General features: G+C 41.4%; 1 protein-coding gene across 2 annotated transcripts in view; it reads left to right on the forward strand.

The window, feature by feature from the left end:
* LOC128684071 (cell adhesion molecule Dscam2) overlaps positions 1-21,525 on the forward strand; it is a 642,309-nt gene that overhangs the window by 53,329 nt on the left and 567,455 nt on the right. For both annotated transcript variants that reach the window (XM_070091014.1, XM_070091022.1), the window contains exon 3: positions 1,706-1,867. In XM_070091014.1, the coding sequence (XP_069947115.1) occupies positions 1,750-1,867 (118 nt within the window). In that variant the 5' untranslated portion in view covers positions 1,706-1,749. The remainder of the gene's footprint in view (positions 1-1,705; positions 1,868-21,525) is intronic.

Below are 21,525 nucleotides of genomic sequence, written 5' to 3' on the forward strand. Positions count from 1 at the left end.
TAGTAAGGTAAGATTTGAAATATGCAAGCGCATGGCCTCTTATACCATAATGGTCAAGTTTGTGGAGTAGGATGCCGTGGTCTACTGTGTCAAAAGCTTTTCTTAGGTAAATAAAAAATCCTAGTGGATATTCCTTATTTTCCAATGCTGTGTAAAGCAGATCTAGCATTTTTATGATTGCATCGTTAGTGCTTTTATTTTTCCTGAATCCAAATTGGCAGGGGTTGAGTATGTTTTGTGCCGTTATAAATGAATATAGTCTCCTGTGCACGAGTTTCTCAAAGATTTTGGATAACACTGGTAAGTTTGATATTGGCCTATAGTTGTTTAAATCTGTAGGGTCACCACCTTTATGTATTGGTGTAACCCTTGCCGTCTTGAGTAGTTTCGGGAAGGTGCTAGTTTCTAGTGACTTGTTAAAAAGTAATGAGATAGCATGCGAGAGAACATGGGCCACTCGCTTCCGTGGGCTCAGTTGGTGCAAGATAGAAGGAATTTGGGAAATTCCCATCTAGGTAGTCCCCGGCATGGGCATTGGTACATGGGATTTTATTGGCGAGATTAGATTCTATGGTTGAGAAGAAGTCGTTTATCTTGTTAGCTGTGTCAGTGGGATGCAGTGGTGTTTCATTAGGTTTAGTTAGGACAATATTCTTGTTTTTTTTCAGTTTGTGGGTCCCTAGAATCTGAGAGAGTGTTTTCCAGGTCATTTTTATGTCTCCTCTTGTGTCAGTGAATCTACTGGAGTAGTATAGTTGTTTGGCTTTCTTTATTACTTTGGTGAGGACTGATGAATAGTGTTTAAGAACATCTTTGTGTATTAAGCCCTGTCTATATTGCTTTTCATATTGGTGTTTCTTATCAATGGATTTCAGAATGGTGTTGGTTAGCCATGGGCAACCAAGCCGTTTTTTTGTGATCTGTTTCGTTTTTATAGGACAATGTTTGTTGTATAGTCTAAGCAATTTGTTAAGAAAAATGTCTGTCCAATCATCAATACCATTGGCCTTGGAGAATTCTGTAGGCCAGTCAACAGTCTCTAGGTCAGCTGTGAACTTCCTTATTGAGGCCTCATCATGGAGTCTAAATGAAACTTTGTTGTATTCAAGTGGTGGTTTACTAATGTTTGTCAAGAGGAAGGTAGGGTAGTGGTCTGTAGTGCTATCTGTGATTATCCCTGATTTAAGGGGGGCTAGTATATTGGTCCATATGTGGTCTATTAAGGGTGCACTTGTTTCAGTGAGCCTGGTTGGTTTAGTTATTGTTGGTATGAGAAGTGTGTTGTTCATATTGTTGATGAAATCAGTTACAGGCTGATCATCTAGTAGGCCAAGGTTGATGTTGAAGTCTCCAGCTAAGAGAAGGTGGTGCTTATTCATTTGTCTTTTTGTTATTAGTGCCTTTAATTTCTCACTGAAATTTGGGATGTTTGTGTGGGGTATCCGGTAAATGGCACCGATTGTTATAGGCGTCTTAAGGTTTTTTACAGTAAAATTAGCAAAAATGTATTCTCCATATTCATCACTAAAGCAAGTGGTGCTAATACAAGATAATTGGTTAGAGTAATAGATTGCAATACCACCCCCAACTTGGTATGGTCTGCAGTTGTGGATTGTTGTGTATCCTGTTGTGGGAGACTGGTGTTTCTAGCGATAAGTAGTCCTTAAGAACATAAATTAACACATGTTTTTGCACGTGTTGACAGTTGTGGTGGGGGAGTACGAGGTGCAGGTGTACGACCAACTGGTGATGTCTGGCAACACTGCCGTGCTGAGGTGCGCCGTACCTTCCTACGTGAGGGAGCACGTGACTGTTACTTCCTGGCTGCACGACAATACCTTCAACATTTACCCTTCCCTGCACGGTGGTAAGTACCCTTCTCTGAACGGTTGTAAGTACCCTTCCCTTCACGGTGGTAACTACCCTTCCCCTGTACAGTGGTAAGTACCCTTCCCTGCACGGTGGTAAGTACCCTTATCTGCACGTAAGTGCGCTGCGGTCAGAGGTCACGTGTGGCTACTGTCCTAAGCTGTCTGGGAAATAGCGTGGGGTGTTACTGAGTACCATGGCTTGCTGTAGTGTTTTGGAATCTCAGGTTAAAGTGTTGAAGAAGGAGGTTCTACTTCTTCAGGAGGAAAATAAGAGGTTGAAGCTGCGCCTAGATGGGTTTGGGAGTGAGTGTTAGATGGTGGGAGCTGGTGAAGAATAGGATACCAGCAGTGAGCTAAAGAATTGCAGCCGGTTTAAGTGCCAAGTGGTTCACAATTCAGGAAGAAGGAGAATAAGTAAGGTTAATGGAGAAGATGTAAAGGTAGGAAATCGATTCTCTGTTCTCCAGGACGAGTGTATTTCAGTGGTTAGTGAGGTTAAAAGTACCACTGATTCTCCTGCTAATCAAGATAAGATTATTCTAATTGTAGGAGATTCTCAGGTAAGATATATGGACCGTGGTTTTTGTAACAGTGATAATAAGGTCAGACAGAGGGTGTGCCTCCCAGGAGCTAGTGCTGGTGACAGTCAGCAGGTTGGATAATATGTCAGGTAATGGGAACAAACCCATTATCTGTCTTAATGCTGGTGAAAATGACATCAGGAAGGGCAGGATGCAGGAGCTGCTGGATAAGTACAGGTCAACCTTAGAAGTTGTCAGGTCTAAGGGAAGGATCCCAATCATATGTAGCATCTTGCCTAGAAGGGAAGTGGGCAATAAATGGATGTCTAGGGCAATTGGTATAAATTGCTGACTGGACAGGTACTGCAAGGAATTTGCAATGCCATTCATTGACAACTGGGACAAATTCTATGGCAAGCATGATATGTATGCAAGGGATTGGGTTCATCTCTCTGGGGTTGGAGTGGTTGCATTAGCCAATTTGATTGAGAGGGTAATTCATGACTTGTGTAGAAATTTAAACTGATAGATTATAGAGGTAAGGTTGTTTGTGGGAAACAATCAGGCATTAGGGTTGAAAACAGCAGATATTACCAGGATACCCCAAGGATATGTTTAAAAGACAATATTTAAAATAAAGTTGCTAGTAAAGGCAAAGCAATTGATCAACAAACAAAGAGAGATAGTAGAGGGCAACGAGTGACTAGCTCCCTTAAGGTTTACTATACAAATAGTAGGAGTCTAATAAATAAGGTAGATGAGCTAAGATTACTTGCAAGTGCAGTTAATATAGATATTATTGCTGTAAGAGAGACCTGATTCAACTTGAAAGATAGAGAAATGCCTTCTGAATGTAACATATAGGGTTATAAACTATTCCACACTGATAGGGTTAACAGGAAGGGTGGTGGAGTGGCGATGTATGTCAGAGAAAATTTAAAATGTTGTCTTAGACATGATATAAGATTAGAAACATCGAACACAGAATCTGTTTGGCTACAGTTTCTCGAGGGACGTGACAAATTAATTTTGGGTGTGATTTATAGGCCCCCAAACCTTCATAGGGAGTGCAGTAAGCTGTTATGGGACGAAATTCATAAGGCATCTAGATATGAAAATGTTGTGATAATGCGAGATTTTAACTTTAGACAAATAGATTGGAACAATGTAACAGGAAATCTTGAGTCTAGTGACTTTTTTTTATATGAATCAGGACTGCTTTTTATAACAGTTTGTGACAGAACCAACTAGAGGAAACAATCTGCTTGACTTGGTTCTTGTTAACAAAGAATCACTAATTAATAATCTTGAGGTTAATGATGAGCTAGGGAAAAGGGATCACAAATCATTCAGTTTCAGTATATCATGGAATTACCCAGATAACTGCAATCAAGTCGCTGTCCCAGCTTTCCGCTTGGCCGACTTCATGGGACTGAAAAATTTCCTATGTGGGCTAAATTGGGATGACCTTCCTATGGGTCAGGTAGGTAGGGCTCGTCGCCAATATGACGTGTTTCAGAGCATAGTGCTAGCTGCCCAAACGAGTTTTGTCCAGAGTAGGGAAATTAGATCTAACAAAAATGATCCCAAATTGAAAAACAACAGATTAAAATATCTCACTGGTCAAAAGAGAGGCATATATAGGCGTATCAAAAGAGGGGTTAAGAAATCAATATATTCAATTAAAGAGATAAATAAAAAAGGAATAGGAAATACATAAAGGGATTATGTCGCTAAAGTTGCAAGGGATTCGAAGACTAACCCAAAAGGGTTCTTTCAAGTATGCAGAAGTAAGATTAGGGACAAGATAGGCCCACTTAGGAGTAACTCTGGTCAAATCACTGACAGTGATAAGGAAACGTGTGAACTCTTCAATACTTACTTCCTCTCAGTTTTTACTCAGGAAGATACTAGCGAAATGCCAGAAATAATAGATTATGTAGAACAGGACGATAATAAACTATGCACGATTGCAGTAACTAGTGACATGGTCCTCAGACAAATAGAGAAACTACAACCTAACAAATCCCCAGGCCCTGATGAACTGTTTGCAAGGGTGTTAAAGGAATGTAAAGAGGAGCTTAGCTAATCTTTTCAACATATCACTACAAATTAGCATAGTGCCTGATAAATGGAAAATGGCAAATGTAATACCTATTTACGAGGCAGGTGACAGGTCCATAGTTTCGAACTATAGACCAATAACCCGTATACCACTGCACCACAGTGCTGCTGCACTGTGGTGTAGTGCAGCACGGTAGTGGTTATGGTGTTCCACCGTGGTGATGGTGCTACACAGTGGTGGTAGTGTTGCTACACAGTGGTGGCGGTTCTGCTGCACGGTGGTGGTGGTGGTGCTGCACTGAGATGGTGGTGCTGCTGTACGGTGGTGGTGGTGCTGCTGCTGCACTGAGGTGGTAGTGATGCTTCATGGTTGTGATGGTGCTTCATGGTTGTGATGGTGCTGAACTGTGGTGGTGGTGATGCTTCACGGTTATTGTAGTGCTGCACTATGGTATCGATGATGCACGGTTGTGGTGGTGCTGCACTGTCGTGGAAGTGGTGGTAGTGCTGTGCGGTAGCAGTGGTGCTATACTGTGGTACTGGTGCTGCACTGTGGTGGTGCTGCACTGTGGTGGTGCTGCACTGTGGTGGTGCTGCACTGTGGTGGTGCTGCACTGTGGTGGTGCTGCACTGTGGTGGTACTCCATCTCACTTTTTTCCTTCTCTTCTATCTTTTAATTCCATATAAATAAAATGACTGGAGGTGGGAAATGAAATGAAGCTTTTAATACCTCGGTGTGTGTGTGTGTGTGTGTATGTGTGTGTGTGTGTGTGTGTGTGTGTGTGTGTGTGTGTGTGTGTGTGTGTGTGTGTGTGTGTGTGTGTGTGTGTGTGTGTGTGTGTGTGTGTGTGTGTGTGTGTGTGTGTGTGTGTGTGTGTATGTGTGTGTGTGTGTGTTGTGTGTGTGTGTGTGTGTGTGTGTGTGTGTGTGTGTGTGTGTGTGTGTGTGTGTGTGTGTGTGTATGTGTGTGTGTGTGTGTGTGTGTGTGTGTGTGTGTGTGTGTGTGTGTGTGTGTGTATGTGTGTGTGTGTGTGTGTGTGTGTGTGTGTGTGTGTGTATGTGTGTGTGTGTGTGTGTGTGTGTGTGTGTGTGTGTGTGTGTGTGTGTGTGTATGTTTGTGTGTGTGTGTGTATGTGTGTGTGTGTGTGTACTCACCTATTTGTACTCACCTATTTGTGGTTGCAGGGGTCGAGTCATAGCTCCTGGCCCCGCCTCTTCACTGATTGCTACTAGGTCCTCTCTCTCCCTGCTCCATGAGCTTTATCATACCTCGCCTTAAAACTATGTATGGTTCCCGCCTCCACTACTTCACTTTCTAGACTATTCCACGACTTGACTACTCTATGACTGAAGAAATACTTCCTAACATCCCTTCGATTCATCTGAGTCTTCAACTTCCAATTGTGACCTCTTGTGTCTGTGTCCCATCTCTGGAACATCCTGTCTTTGTCCACCTTGTCTATTCCGCGCAGTATTTTATATGTCGTTATCATGTCTCCCCTGACCCTCCTGGCCTCCAGTGTCGTCAGGCCGATTTCCCTCAACCTTTCTTCGTAGGACAATCCCCGTAGCTCTGGGACTAGTCTTGTTGCAAACCTTTGCACTTTCTCTAATTTCTTGACGTGCTTGACTAGGTGTGGATTCCAAACTGGTGCTGCATACTCCAGTATGGGCCTGACGTAAATGGTATACAGTGTCTTGAACGACTCCTTACTGAGGTATCGGAACGCTATCCGTAGGTTTGCCAGGCGCCCGTATGCTGCAGCAGTTATCTGATTTATGTGCGCCTCAGGAGATATGCTCGGTGTTATACTCACACCCAGATCTTTTTCCTTGAGTGAGGTTTGCAGTCTTTGGCCATCTAAACTATATTGTGTCTGCGGTCTTCTTTGCCCTTCCCCAATCTTCATGACTTTGCATTTGGCAGGGTTAAACTCAAGGAGCCAGTTGCTGGACCAGGCTTGCAGCCTGTCCAGGTCTCTTTGTAGTCCTGCCTGATCCTCATCCGATTTGATTCTTCTCATTAACTTCACATCATCTGCAAACAAGGACACTTTTGAGTCTATCCCTTCTGTTATATCGTTCACATATACCAAGAACAGCACAGGTCCTAGGACTGACCCCTGTGGGACCCCGCTCGTAACAGGCGCCCACTGTGATACCTCTTCACGTACCATGACTCGTTGCTGCCTCCCTGTCAGGTATTCCCTTATCCATTGCAGTGCCCTTCCTTTTACGTGTGCCTGATCCTCCAGCTTCTGCACTAATCTCTTGTGGGGAACTGTGTCAAAGGCCTTCCTGCAGTCTAGGAAAACGCAATCTACCCAACCCTCTCTTTCATGTCTTACTTCTGTTACCTTGTCATAAAACTCCAGGAGGTTTGTGATACAAGATTTGCCTTCCATGAACCCATGCTGGTTTTCATTTATAATCTTGTTCCTTTCCAGGTGTTCGACCACTCTCCTCCTGATAATCTTCTCCATGACTTTGCACACAATACATGTCAGAGACACAGGTCTGTAGTTTAGTGCCTCGTTTCTGTTTCCTTTCTTAAATATGGGGACTACATTAGCTGTCTTCCATTTCTCAGGTAGTTGCCCAGTTTCAAGGGATGTGTTGAAGATTGTGGTTAGAGGCACACACAGCATCTCTGCTCCTTCTCTAAGGACCCATGGGGAGATGTTGTCCGGTCCCATCGCCTTTGAGGTGTCAAGGTCACTTAAGAGCTTCTTCACCTCCTCCTCAGTTGTTCGTATGTCATCCAACACTTGTTGGTATATTCCCTCTTGATGTTCCCTTCTGTTCTGTCTTCCCACAGCCCTTCCTGTCTCTACTGTAAAAACTTCCTTAAATCTCCTGTTCAGCTCCTCACATACCTCCTGATCATTTCTTGTGAGTTCTCCACCTTCTGTCCTTAATCTGATCACCTGGTCTTTGACTGTTGTCTTCCTCCTGATGTGGCTATACAACAGTTTCGGGTCTGTCTTGATTTTCGATGCTATGTCATTTTCATACTGTCGCTGGGCCTCCCTCCTTACCTGTGCGTACTCATTCCTGGCTCTGCGACTGATCTCCCTATTTTCGTGTGTTCTCTGCCTTCTGTACTTTTTCCATTCTCTATTGCACTTTGTTTTTGCCTCCTTACACCGTCGGGTGAACCAGGGGCTTGTTCTGGTCTTCCCGTTGTTACTGTTGCCCTTGGGAATGAACCTTTCCACTGCCTCCTTGCATTTTGTTGCTACATATTCCATCATTTCATTTACTGGCTTTCCTGCCAGTTCTCTGTCCCACTGGACCTCCCGCAGGAAGTTCTTCAACCCTATGTAGTCCCCTCTTTTATAGTCAGGCTTTTCCCATTCTACTCCTGTTATTCTCTAAACTTGCAGCTCTACTATGTATTCAAAGCACAGAATCACGTGGTCGCTAGCTCCTAGGGGACTCTCATACTTGATGTCCTCAATGTCTGAGCTGCCCAGGGTGAACACAAGGTCCAATCTTGCTGGTTCATCCTCCCCTCTCACTCTGGTAGTATCCTTAACATGTTGGTGCATGAGGTTTTCCAGCACCACGTCCAACATCCTGGCTCTCCATGTTTCGGGACCCCCATGTGGCTCCAGGTTTTCCCAGTCAATCTCCCTGTGGTTGAAATCCCCCATAACCAGCAACTTTGCTCTGCTGGAGTGAGCTCTTCTTGCCACCTCAGCAAGTGTGTCCACCATTGCTCTGTTGCTCTCTTCATATTCCTCTCTTGGCCTCCTGCAGTTCTGTGGTGGATTATACATCACTGCAATGACCACTTTGTGTTCCCCCGACTGAAGTGTACCTGCTATGTAGTCTCTTTCTCCCGTCTCATCTATTCCTTCCATTTTCTCGAATTTCCATCTGTTTTTTACGAGCAGAGCAACCCCACCTCCCCCCCTGCCCCTTCTATCTTTCCTCATGATCTGGTATCCTGGTGGGAAGATTGCATCTGTTATTGTCTCCATGAGTTTTGTTTCTGTAACTGCTATGATGTCTGGGGACTTCTCATTGATTCTTTCTTGCCATTCCTCATGTTTATTCGTTAATCCATCTGCATTTGTGTACCAAACCTTCAACTTCTGTTCTAATACTGTAACTGTGGTGCGGGGGGTGGAAACAGAGGGATCGGTGTGTGAGGGTTGGTTTGGATTGTTCAGTTGCCTTGGGGGTGTCGTGGCTGGAGTCCTTCTGCAGGTGTTTCTGGGGGGTGCGCTTGTCCTTCCATTTGATCCTGGGTCATTCTGCTCTCCTTTTTCATTTCCTCCAATTTCTCCTTTCGTTTTTGAACTCTCTCTTTCATTGTCTTCCTTTCGTCCTGTGTTCTCTCTCGGTCGAGGTACACACTCCGGAACTCCTGCTTGCCTCTCAGCCGTGCTTTCTCCTGCAGGATCATGGTTCGGGTTGATTCTGCCTTGAAAATTACTTTGAGAGGCCGATTCCTTTTCTTTGTGAACCACCCAATTCTCCGAAAATTTGCCACCTGGGTCATGTCCCCCTCGCCTATCACCTTCATGATGTCTTCAATCGTTTTTTTCTTCTCCTGCTTTCTTTCATCATAAGTTTCCCCTTTAGCTTCGTCTAGCCCATAGACAAACACGGATTGTGTTTGTGTGTGTGTGTGTGTGTGTGTGTGTGTGTGTGTGTGTGTGTGTACTCACCTAGTTGTACTCACCTAGTTGAGGTTGCGGGGGTCGAGTCCGAGCTCCTGGCCCCGCCTCTTCACTGATCGCTACTAGGTCACTCTCCCTGAGCCGTGAGCTTTATCATACCTCTGCTTAAAGCTATGTATGGATCCTGCCTCCACTACATCGCTTCCCAAACTATTCCACTTACTGACTACTCTGTGGCTGAAGAAATACTTCCTAATATCCCTGTGATTCATCTGTGTCTTCAGCTTCCAACTGTGTCCCCTTCTTACTGTGTCCAATCTCTGGAACATCCTGTCTTTGTCCACCTTGTCAATTCCTCTCAGTATTTTGTATGTCGTTATCATGTTCCCCCTATCTCTCCTGTCCTCCAGTGTCGTCAGGTTGATTTCCCTTAACCTCTCCTCGTAGGACATACCTCTTAGCTCTGGGACTAGTCTTGTTGCAAACCTTTGCACTTTCTCTAGTTTCTTCACGTGCTTGGCTAGGTGTGGGTTCCAAACTGGTGCCGCATACTCCAATATGGGCCTAACATACACGGTGTACAGGGTCCTGAATGATTCCTTATTAAGATGTCGGAATGCTGTTCTGAGGTTTATTAGGCGCCCATATGCTGCAGCAGTTATTTGGTTGATGTGCGCTTCAGGAGATGTGCCTGGTGTTATACTCACCCCAAGATCTTTTTCCTTGAGTGAGGTTTGTAGTCTCTGACCCCCTAGACTGTACTCCGTCTGCGGCCTTCTTTGCCTTTCCCCAATCTTCATGACTTTGCACTTGGTGGGATTGAACTCCAGGAGCCAATTGCTGGACCAGGTCTGCAGCCTGTCCAGATCCCTTAGTAGTTCTGCCTGGTCTTCGATCGAGTGAATTCTTCTCATCAACTTCACGTCATCTGCAAACAGGGACACCTCAGAGTCTATTCCTTCCGTCATGTCGTTCACAAATACCAGAAACAGCACTGGTCCTAGGACTGACCCCTGCGGGACCCCGCTGGTCACAGGTGCCCACTCTGACACCTCGCCACGTACCATGACTCGCTGCTGTCTTCCTGACAAGTATTCCCTGATCAATTGTAGTGCCTTCCCTGTTATCCCTGCTTGGTCCTCCAGTTTTTGCACCAATCTCTTGTGTGGAACTGTGTCAAACGCCTTCTTGCAGTCCAAGAAAATGCAATCCACCCACCCCTCTCTCTCTTGTGTTACTGCTGTCACCATGTCATAGAACTCCAGTATGTTTGTGACACAGGATTTCCCGTCCCTGAAACCATGTTGGCTGCTGTTGATGAGATCGTTCCTTTCTAGGTGTTCCACCACTCTTCTCCTGATAATATTCTCCATGATTTTGCATACTATACATGTCAGTGACACTGGTCTGTAGTTTAATGCTTCATGTCTGTCTCCTTTTTTAAAGATTGGGACTACATTTGCTGTCTTCCATGCCTCAGGCAATCTCCCTGTTTCGATAGATGTATTGAATATTGTTGTTCATTTCTTGTTGTATCTCCTCCTTCCTTCCTTAGCCTGATTACCTTGTACTTGACTGTTGTTTTCCTCCTGATGTGGCTGTATAACAGCTTTGGTCAGATTTGGCTTTCGCTGCTATGTCGTTTTCATATTGTCGTTGGGTCTCCTTTCTTATCTGTGCATATTCATTTCTGGTTCTACGACTGCTCTCCTTATTCTCCTGGGTCATTTGCCTTCTATATTTCTTCCATTCCCTATCACACTTGGTTTTTGCCTCCCTGCACCTTTGTGTGAACCATGGGCTCATCCTGGCTTTTTCATTATTCCTGTTACCCTTGGGTACAAACCTCTCCTCAGCCTCCTTGCACATTGTTGTTACATATTTCATCATCTCATTAACTGGCTTCCCTGAGTACAACTAGGTGAGTACACTGAACCCCGTTCAGTGTACTCACCTAGTTGAGGTTGCAGGGTTCGAGTCCAAGCTCCTGGCGCCGCCTCTTCACTGGTCGCTATTAGGTTACTCTTCCTGAACCGCGAGCTTTATCATACCTCTGCTTAAAGCTATGTATGGATCCTGCCTCCACTACATCAACCATTCCACTTCCTGACTACTCTGTGGCTGAAGAAGTATTTCCTAACATCCCTGTGATTCATCAGTGTCTTCAACTTCCAACTGTGTCCCCTTGTGTGTGTGTGTGTGTGTGTGTGTGTGTGTGTGTATGTGTGTGTGTCTGTGTGTGTGTGTGTGTGTGTGTGTGTGTGTGTGTGTGTGTGTGTGTGTGTGTGTATGTGAGTGTGTGTGCGCGCGCGCGGTTTCTTCCTATTTCAATATATTTAAACGGAAAAACTTTTTTTTAAATATTCCCGATAGTTTTCCGACACTATTTCTCCTCTTGTTTCTTTCAACTCATCTCTCTCTCTCTCTCTCTCTCTCTCTCTCTCTCTCTCTCTCTCTCTCTCTCTCTCTCTCTCTCTCTCTCTCTCTCTCTCTCTCTCCCTCTCTGTCTCTGTCTCTCTCTGTCTCTCTCTGTCTCTCTTTGTCTCTCTTTTATTTTTACACAGGGTTTGACAAGGTTAAGGATCCCTAACTTTATTGACAAGCTAAGAGCTGTTACCTACATCAGCTCATTTGAAAGCTTTTTTATTGTTATGAGACATACAAGTAGGGAACAGGATGAAGTTGGAGCCATCTGTGGGGCAGCATTTTCATTTGATCAACTGACGTTATCTCGTTGACATCATTATGCTGTACGAATGTGTTCCATACTCGAGTCATCCTGGGTATGTATGATCTCAGATGGAGTGATGTTCTGGAGAAGGGTACAGCCAGAGTGAAGTTGCTGCTTTCTGCCCGTGTTGTGGCATAAAAGCTTGTGGTACTTTGACAATATTGGCCTTGTACATAACAGTAAGGCCACCCACATCCCTCCTGTGTTGAAGGCTCTGCTGAAATGACAGATCTATCCAGGATGGGTCCAGGCGAGAGATGAGACGTCTTTCTCTGTTCTCTACTCTGTCAAGCAGTCGCAGATGAGAGGGGGGGGGGGGCAGGCAAACCAAGAGAGTGGAGCATACTCAAGGTGTGAGCGTACTTGTGCCTCGTACAGTATCTTGCAACCCCTAGTGTCAAGCAGATGCGAGATACGGCGAAGTGCTGTAAGCTTCCTGGCTGCCTTGTTTGCAAGATTTCCAACATGGTTCTTCATGGTTAGTTTGGAGTCAAATTTCACCCCAAGGATATTAACTTCTTCTCCAGGTGCCAACATCCTCCCATTCATCCTTACTACTGCGCCAGCATTACCATCATGGTGCCTAGAGACGATCATCATTTGCGTTTTCTCAGCTGCAAATGTTACTTGCCATCTATTTCCCCAAGCTGATATAGCTCTATAGCTCTCTCTCTCTCTCTCTCTCTCTCTCTCTCTCTCTCTCTCTCTCTCTCTCTCTCACTAACTGTCCATCACATAATAACATTATAATATATTAAACACATTCAACATTAACATTAACTTTCATTTTGTTTAAGAGTCAGTTATATAATTGTTCTCAATTTTTACACACCTGTCTCCCTCCCTCCCTCCCTCCCTCCCTCCCTCCCTCCCTCCCTCCCTCCTCCCTCCCCTCCTACCCTCTCCATCCCTCCTTCCCTCCCTCCCTCCCTCCCTTCCTCCCTCCTACCCTCTCCTCCTCCTTCCCTCCCTCCCTTCCCTTCCCCTCCCTCCCCTCCCTCCTCCCCTCCCTTCCTCCCTCCTCCCACCCTCCTCCCATCCTCCTTCCCTCCCTCCCCTCCCTCCTTCCTCCCTCCTACCCTCTCCATCCCTCCTCCTCCTCCCTCCCTCCCTCCCTCCTCCCTCCCTCTCTCCCCTCCTCCCTCCATTCCTCCCTCCTTCCCACACTTTCTACATCCCTCCCTCCTTCCCTCCCTCCCTCCCTCCCTCCCTCCCTCCCTTCCTCCCTCCTACCCTCTCCCTCCCTTCCTCCCTCCATCCTACCCTCTCCCTCCATCCCTTCCTCTCTTCACTTCTTCTCCCTCCCTCCCTCCACCTCTCTCTCCACTCCATTCCATCCAATCCCTCACTAACTCTCTTCTACCTTATGCCTCTCTCTCTCTCCGGCTTCCTACCTTCTTCTTACCTTCTCCCTCCCTCCTACCCTCTTCCTCGTTCCCTCCTTTTCTCTACCTCCCACTTACCCCTCCCTGCCCTTATATCCTCCCTCCCTCCTTCCCTACCTCCCTCCCTCCCTCCTATCATCCTTCCCTCACTCTGGTCTTTGTCTGTATGTATTCTGTATTAATTTAGGAGAGGGGTAAAAATCCCTCCCCCATTGTATTCCCACTCCCCTCACTCCCACTCCTTTCACGCTTACTCCCCTCACCTTGGACTTTACCCTCTTGCCCCAATACCCACTTGCTCCAATATATATATATATATATATATATATATATATATATATATATATATATATATATATATATATATATATATATATATATATATGTATATATATATATATATATATATATATATATATATATATATATATATATATATATATATATATATATATATATATATATATATATATATATATATATATATATATATATATATATATATATATATATATATATATATATATATATATATATATATATATATATATATATATATATATATATATATATATATATATATATATATATATATATATATATATATATATATATATATATATATATATATATATATATATATATATATATATATATATATATATATATATATATATATATATATATATATATATATATATATATATATATATATATATATATATATATATACATATATATATATGTCGTGCCGAATAGGCAGAACTTGCGATCTTGGCTTAAATAGCAACGCTCATCTTGCCATATAGGACAAGTGAAAATTTGTGTATGCAATAATTTTGCCAAAATCATTCTGAACCTAACGAAAAAAATATATTTCATTGTGTGTGTTTAGTATTAAATTATTGTAAACAAATCTAAAATATATTTAGTTGGGTTAGGCTAAAATAAATTGTTCTTGTTATAATAAGGTTAGGTACGTTTTCTAAGATTCTTTTGGTGCAAAATTAAAAATTTTTACATTAACATTAATTAAAAAAATATATCTTTAAACGTATAAGAGAAAATTCTTGCTAATTGACCAGTTTTACATATTCGGCACGACGTATATATATATATATATATATATATATATATATATATATATATATATATATATATATATAGATATATATATAGATAGATATAGATATATGTCGTGCCGAATATGTAAAACTGGTCAGTTAGCAAGAACTCATTTAAAATTAAGTCCTTTCTAAAATTTTCTCTTATACGTTTAAAGATATATTTTTTTTATTAATCTTAATGCAAAAATTTTTAATTTTGCTCCAAAAGAATCTTCGAAATCTTACCTAACCTTATTATAACAAGAACAATTTATTTTAGCCTAACCCAACTGAATATATTTTAGATTTGTTTACAATAATTTAATACTAAACAAACACAGTGAAATATATTTTTTTCGTTAGGTTCAGAATGATTTTGGCGAAATTATTGCATACACAAATTTTCGCTTGTCCTATATGGCAAGATGAGCGTTGCTATTTAAGCCAAGATCGCAAGTTCTGCCTATTCGGCCCGACAATATATATATATATATATATATATATATATATATATATATATATATATATATATATGTATGTATATATATATATATATATATATTTATATATATATATATATATATATATACATACATATATATATATATATATATATATATATATATATATACATACATATATATATATATATATATATATATATATGTATATATATATATATATATATATGTATATATATACATATATATATATATATATATATATATATATATATATATATATATATATATATATATATATATATATATATATATATGTTGCAGCGAGGACAAGGCTGGAGGCAGTGGAGATGTCATGTCTGAGGGCAATGTGTGGTGTGAATATAATGCAGAGAATTCGTAGTTTGGAAGTTAGGAGGAGGTGCGGGATTACCAAAACTGTTGTCCAGAGGGCTGAGGAAGGGTTGTTGAGGTGGTTCGGACATGTAGAGAGAATGAAGCGAAACAGAGTGACTTCAAGAGTGTATCAGTCTGTAGTGGAAGGAAGGCAGGGTAGGGGTCGGCCTAGGAAAGGTTGGAGGGAGGGGGTAAAGGAGGTTTTGTGTGCGAGGGGCTTGGACTTCCAGCATGCATGTGTGAGCGTGTTTGATAGGAGTGAATGGAGACAAATGGTTTTTAATACTTGACGTGCTGTTGGAGTGTGAGCAAAGTAACATTTATGAAGGGGTTCAGGGAAACCGGCAGGCCGGACTTGAGTCCTGGAGATGGGAAGTACAGTGCCTGCACTCTGTAGTGTAAAGCACCCTTCTGGCAAGACAGTGATGGAGTGAATGATGGTGAAAGTTTTTCTTCTTCGGGCCACCCTGCCTTGGTGGGAATAGGCCAGTGTGATAATAAAAAAAATAATATATATATATATATATATATATATATATATATATATATATATATATATATATATATATATATATATATCATGCCGAATATGTAAAACTGGTCAATTAGCAAGAACTCATTTAAAATTAAGTCCTTTCTAAAATTTTCTATTATACGTTTAAAGATATATTTTTTCATTAATGTTGATGTAAAAAATTATAATTTTGCACCAAAAGGAACTTAGAAAACTTATCTAACCTTATTATAACAAGCGCAATTTATTTTAGCCTAACCCAACTAAATATATTTTAGATTTGTTTACAATAATTTAATACTAAACAAACCCAGTGAAATATATTTTTTTCGTTAGGTTCAGAATGATTTTGGCGAAATTATTGCATGCACAAATTTTAAAATGTTAAATGTTAAAAGCAGGTGGGGATATAGTTTTGGTGTGGTTGGTGCAATTATTTAATAAATGTATGGAAGAGGGTAAGGTACCTAGGGATTGGCAGAGAGCATGCATAGTTCCTTTGTATAAAGGCAAAGGGGACAAAAGAGAGTGCAAAAATTATAGGGGGATAAGTCTGTTGAGTATACCTGGTAAAGTGTATGGTAGAGTTATTATTTAAAGAATTAAGAGTAAGACGGAGAATAGGATAGCAGATGAACAAGGAGGCTTTAGGAAAGGTAGGGGGTGTGTGGACCAGGTGTTTACAGTGAAACATATAAGTGAACAGTATTTAGATAAGGCTAAAGAGGTCTTTGTGGCATTTATGGATTTGGAAAAGGCGTATGACAGGGTGGATAGGGGGGCAATGTGGCAGATGTTGCAGGTGTATGGTGTAGGAGGTAGGTTACTGAAAGCAGTGAAGAGTTTTTACGAGGATAGTGAGGCTCAAGTTAGAGTATGTAGGAAAGAGGGAAATTATTTCCCCGTAAAAGTAGGCCTTAGACAGGGATGTGTGATGTCACCGTGGTTGTTTAATATATTTATAGATGGGGTTGTAAGAGAAGTAAATGCAAGGGTCTTGACAAGAGGCGTGGAGTTAAAAGATAAGGAATCACACATAAAGTGGGAGTTGTCACAGTTGCTCTTTGCTGATGACACTGTGCTCTTGGGAGATTCTGAAGAGAAGTTGCAGAGATTGGTGGATGAATTTGGTAGGGTGTGCAAAAGAAGAAAATTAAAAGTGAATACAGGAAAGAGTAAGGTTATGAGGATAACAAAAAGATTGGGTGTTGAAAGATTGGATATCAGATTGGAGGGAGTGAGTATGGAGGAGGTGAATGTATTCAGATATTTGTGAGTGGACGTGTCAGCGGATGGGTCTATGAAGGATGAGGTGAATCATAGAATTGATGAGGGGAAAAGGGTGAGTGGTGCACTTAGGAGTCTGTGGAGACAAAGAACTTTGTCCTTGGAGGCAAAGAGGGGAATGTATGAGAGTATAGTTTTACCAACACTCTTATATGGGTGTGAAGCATGGGTGATGAATGTTGCAGCGAGGAGAAGGCTGGAGGCAGTGGAGATGTCATGTCTGAGGGCAATGTGTGGTGTGAATATAATGCAGAGAATTCGTAGTTTGGAAGTTAGGAGGAGGTGCGGGATTACCAAAACTGTTGTCCAGAGAGCTGAGGAAGGGTTGTTGAGGTGGTTCGGACATGTAGAGAGAATGGAGCGAAACAGAATGACTTCAAGAGTGTATCAGTCTGTAGTAGAAGGAAGGCGGGTTAGGGGTCGGCCTAGGAAAGGTTGGAGGGAGGGGGTAAAGGAGGTTTTGTGTGCGAGGGGCTTGGACTTCCAGCAGGCGTGCGTGAGCGTGTTTGATAGGAGTGAATGGAGACGAATGATTTTTAATACTTGACGTGCTGTTGGAGTGTGAGCAAAGTAACATTTATGAAGGGGTTCAGGGAAACCGGCAGGCCGGACTTGAGTCCTGGAGATGGGAAGTACAGTGCCTGCACTCTGAAGGAGGGGTGTTAATGTTGCAGTTTAAAAACTGTAGTGTAAAGCACCCTTCTGGCAAGACAGTGATGGAGTGAATGATGGTGAAAGTTTTTCTTTCTCGGGCCACCCTGCCTTGGTGGGAATCGGCCAGTGTGATAATAAAAAAAAATAACAAATTTTCACTTGTCCTATATGGCAAGATGAGCGTTGCTATTTAAGACAAGATCGCAAGTTCTGCCTATTCGGCACGACATATATATATATATATGTATATGTATATATATATATATATATGTATATATATAAATATATATATATTTATATCTATATATATATATATATATTTATATATATATATATATATATATATATATATATATATATATATATATATATATATATATATATATATATACACATATATATATATATATATATATATATATATATATATATATATATATATATATACATATATATACATACACACATATATATATATATATATATATATATATATATATATATATATATATATATATATATATATATTTATATATATATATACGTATACATACATTTATTTATTTATTTAGTTATTAACACATCGGGTGTTTTCCATCAAGGCTGAGTTACCCAAAAAAGAAGTAACACTTTCACCATCGTGTGATGAATGGTTTGAAAAACCGACAAGTTGAAGATTGAGACACTTATGCAGCATATGGGAATCTTTATTCAGGAAACGTTTCGCCACACAGTGGCTTCATCAGTCCAATACAAAGAGGAAGGCATAAGGAGAGGAGGAGAATGAGGTAATCAGTCCCTCAACCTGGAGTCGATGTGTTCAGTCCATCAATCTTGTAGAATGTACAGCATAGGGCCGTAGACGTGGCTTATATACTGTAGTGAGGTGACGTCAGACACGGCAGCATCATGGGGTCTTGTTACAAAGAATTCTTCAACACTTGTTCAACCTTTGGACGAAGACCTACTTCGACTAGTGGATGGTACCACTATGACCCCGCCTCCATCTGCTTCACGTCACCTCACTACAGTATATAAGCCACGTCTACGGCCCTATGCTGTACATTCTACAAGATTGATGGACTGAACACATCGACTCCAGGTTGAGGGACTGATTACCTCATTCTCCTCCTCTCCTTATGCCTTCCTCTTTGTATTGGACTGATGAAGCCACTGTGTGGCGAAACGTTTCCTGAATAAAGATTCCCATATGCTGCATAAGTGTCTCAATCTTCAACTTTCACCATCATTCAGTCCGTCACTGTCTTGCACAGGCGTGCCAACACTACAGTTAAAAATGTGCAACATATCATCACCGCTCCTTCACAGTGCAAGCACTGTACTACCCACCTCCAGGACTCAAGTCTAGCTAACCGGTTACCCTGAATCATTTCGTAAATGTTACTTTGCTCACACTCCAACAGCATGTCAAATCATAAAAAACTATTCGTCTCCTCTCTCCCCTAACACGCTCACACACGCTTGCTGGAAATTCAAGCCCCTCACACACACATAACCGTCTTTACCCCGTCCCTCCAACCTTTCCTAGGACGACCCCTACCCTGCCTTGTTTCCACTACAAATTTATAATCCTTCTAAGTCATTCTATTTTGTTTCATTCTCTCTAAATGTCCAAACCAGTTCAACAACCCTTCTTCTGTCCTCTGGATAATATATTTTGAAACCCCGCACCTCCTTCTAATCTTCAGACTGTGAATTCTCTCCATTATATTTACACCGAATATTGCCCATTCATATGATATATGAACTACCACCAGCTTTCTCTTTGTTGCAACATTCACCACCCATGCTTCACTCCCATAAAAGGGAGTTGGTACAAATACAATTTCATACATTTCTGTCTTTGCTTCCAGGGATAAAGTTTTTTGTTTGCACAGACACTTCAGTGCACTACTCACCTTTTTCCCCTCGTCAGTTCTATGATTCACCTCGTCTTTCACAAACCCATCTGCTGACAAGTTCACTCCCAAATATCTGAATACATTCACTTCCTCCATACTCCCTCCCTCCAATCTGATACCCAGTCTTTCATTACATACATTTTTTTATCCTCATCTTACTCTTTCCTACGCTCACTTTTAATATCTTTCTTCTACCCATCCTTCCAAACATGTTCACAACCTCTTCAACTGAACTCTAGAATCTCCCAAAAGCACAGTGTCATCAGCTAAAAGCAACTGTGACAACTCCCACTTTGTGTTCCATCTTACTCTTAATTCTTTCCATATTGACTCTATCATACACTTTACCAGGTATACTCAACAGGCTTATTCCCCTATAAATTATCCACTCTTTTGTCACCTTTGCATTTATACAGAGGAACTATGCATGCTATCAGTCCCTAGGTACCTTCCCCTCTTCCACCCATTTATTAAATAAAGTATCTACCATTCCAAAACTATATCTCCACCTGTTTTTAATATTTCTGTATTTACCCCATCAATCTTAACTGCTTTACCCGCTTTCATTCTACCTACTGCCTCACGCACCTCCCTCAGAATCGCAACTGGCTCTTCCTCACTCCTACAAGAACTTATACTTCCCTGCCCAGTGCACGAACTCACAGCTTCCCTGTATTCATCAACATTTAACAGTTCCTCAAAATATTCCTTCCATCTTTCCGATACTTCCATCTTTCCATCTCATAACTCCCTTCTCCTATTTATAAGTGTCAAATCCATTCGTTCCTAAGGCTTTCTTAACTTATTAATCTAACTCCAAAACTTTTTCTTATTCTCAGCAAAATTTGATAATAGTATCTCACCCACTTTTCATCTGCTCTCCTTTTACATTCCTTCACCACTCTCTAAACCTCTCTTTTTCTCTCCACATACTCCTACCTCCTTGCATCATTTCTACTTTGTAGACACCTCTCATATGCTAACTTTTTCTCTCTTACTACTTCATTATTCCACCAATCGCTCTTCTTCCCTCCCTCACCCACTTTCCTGAAACCACACACTTCTGCTGAATACTCTAACACTGTATTCTTAAATCTATCCCATACCTCTTCAGCCTCACTGCCTATACTCTCACTAGCTCATCTTTCTACCAATAGTTCTTTATATCTCACCCAATTGCCTCCATTAGTTTATAAACTTTCACTTCTCTCTTAATTGCTGATGCTATTCTCCTGGTTTTCCATCTACCTTTTACTCTCACAGTTGCTAAAACTAAAAGTGATCTGATATATCTGTGGCCCCTCCATAAACATGCACATCCAGAAGTCTACTCAACAGTCTTTTATCTATCAATACATAGTCCAACAAGCTACTGTCTTTACGCCCTACATCATATCTTGAATACTTATTTATCCTCTTTTTGTTAAAATATGTATTACCTATTAACAAATCCCTTTCCATGCGAAGCTTAATCATTTTCACCTGGCACTTCAAGCTTATCTATCACACTCTCTATAACCGTTTCCCCTCACTTCGGCATTCATATCCCCCACCACAATTACTCTCTCGCTTCGTTCAAAACTTCCGAAATATTCACTTAACATCTCCCAAAATCTCTCTCTCCTCTAGACTCCTCTCTTCTCCGGGTGCATAAACGCAAATTGTAACCCACTTTTCGCATACGACCCTTATTTTAATCCACATAATCCTTGAATTTATGCATTTATATTCCCTCTTCTCCTTCCATAACTGATCCTTCAACATTATTGCTACCCCTTCCTTAGCTCTAACTCTATCAGATACTCCTGACTTAATCCCATATATTTCTTCTCACTTAAACTCACCAACCCCCCTCATCTTTATTACGTACAGAGCTAGGACATCCAAGTCCTTTTCATGTATAGCATTGGCACTTTTTTATCATCTGTACTACATCCACGTACATTCAGACATCCCCAGCTTCATAAGGTTGATCTTTTTG

The sequence above is a fragment of the Cherax quadricarinatus genome, chromosome 3 (genome assembly GCF_038502225.1).
Source record: "Cherax quadricarinatus isolate ZL_2023a chromosome 3, ASM3850222v1, whole genome shotgun sequence".
Lineage (NCBI taxonomy): Eukaryota > Metazoa > Arthropoda > Malacostraca > Decapoda > Parastacidae > Cherax > Cherax quadricarinatus.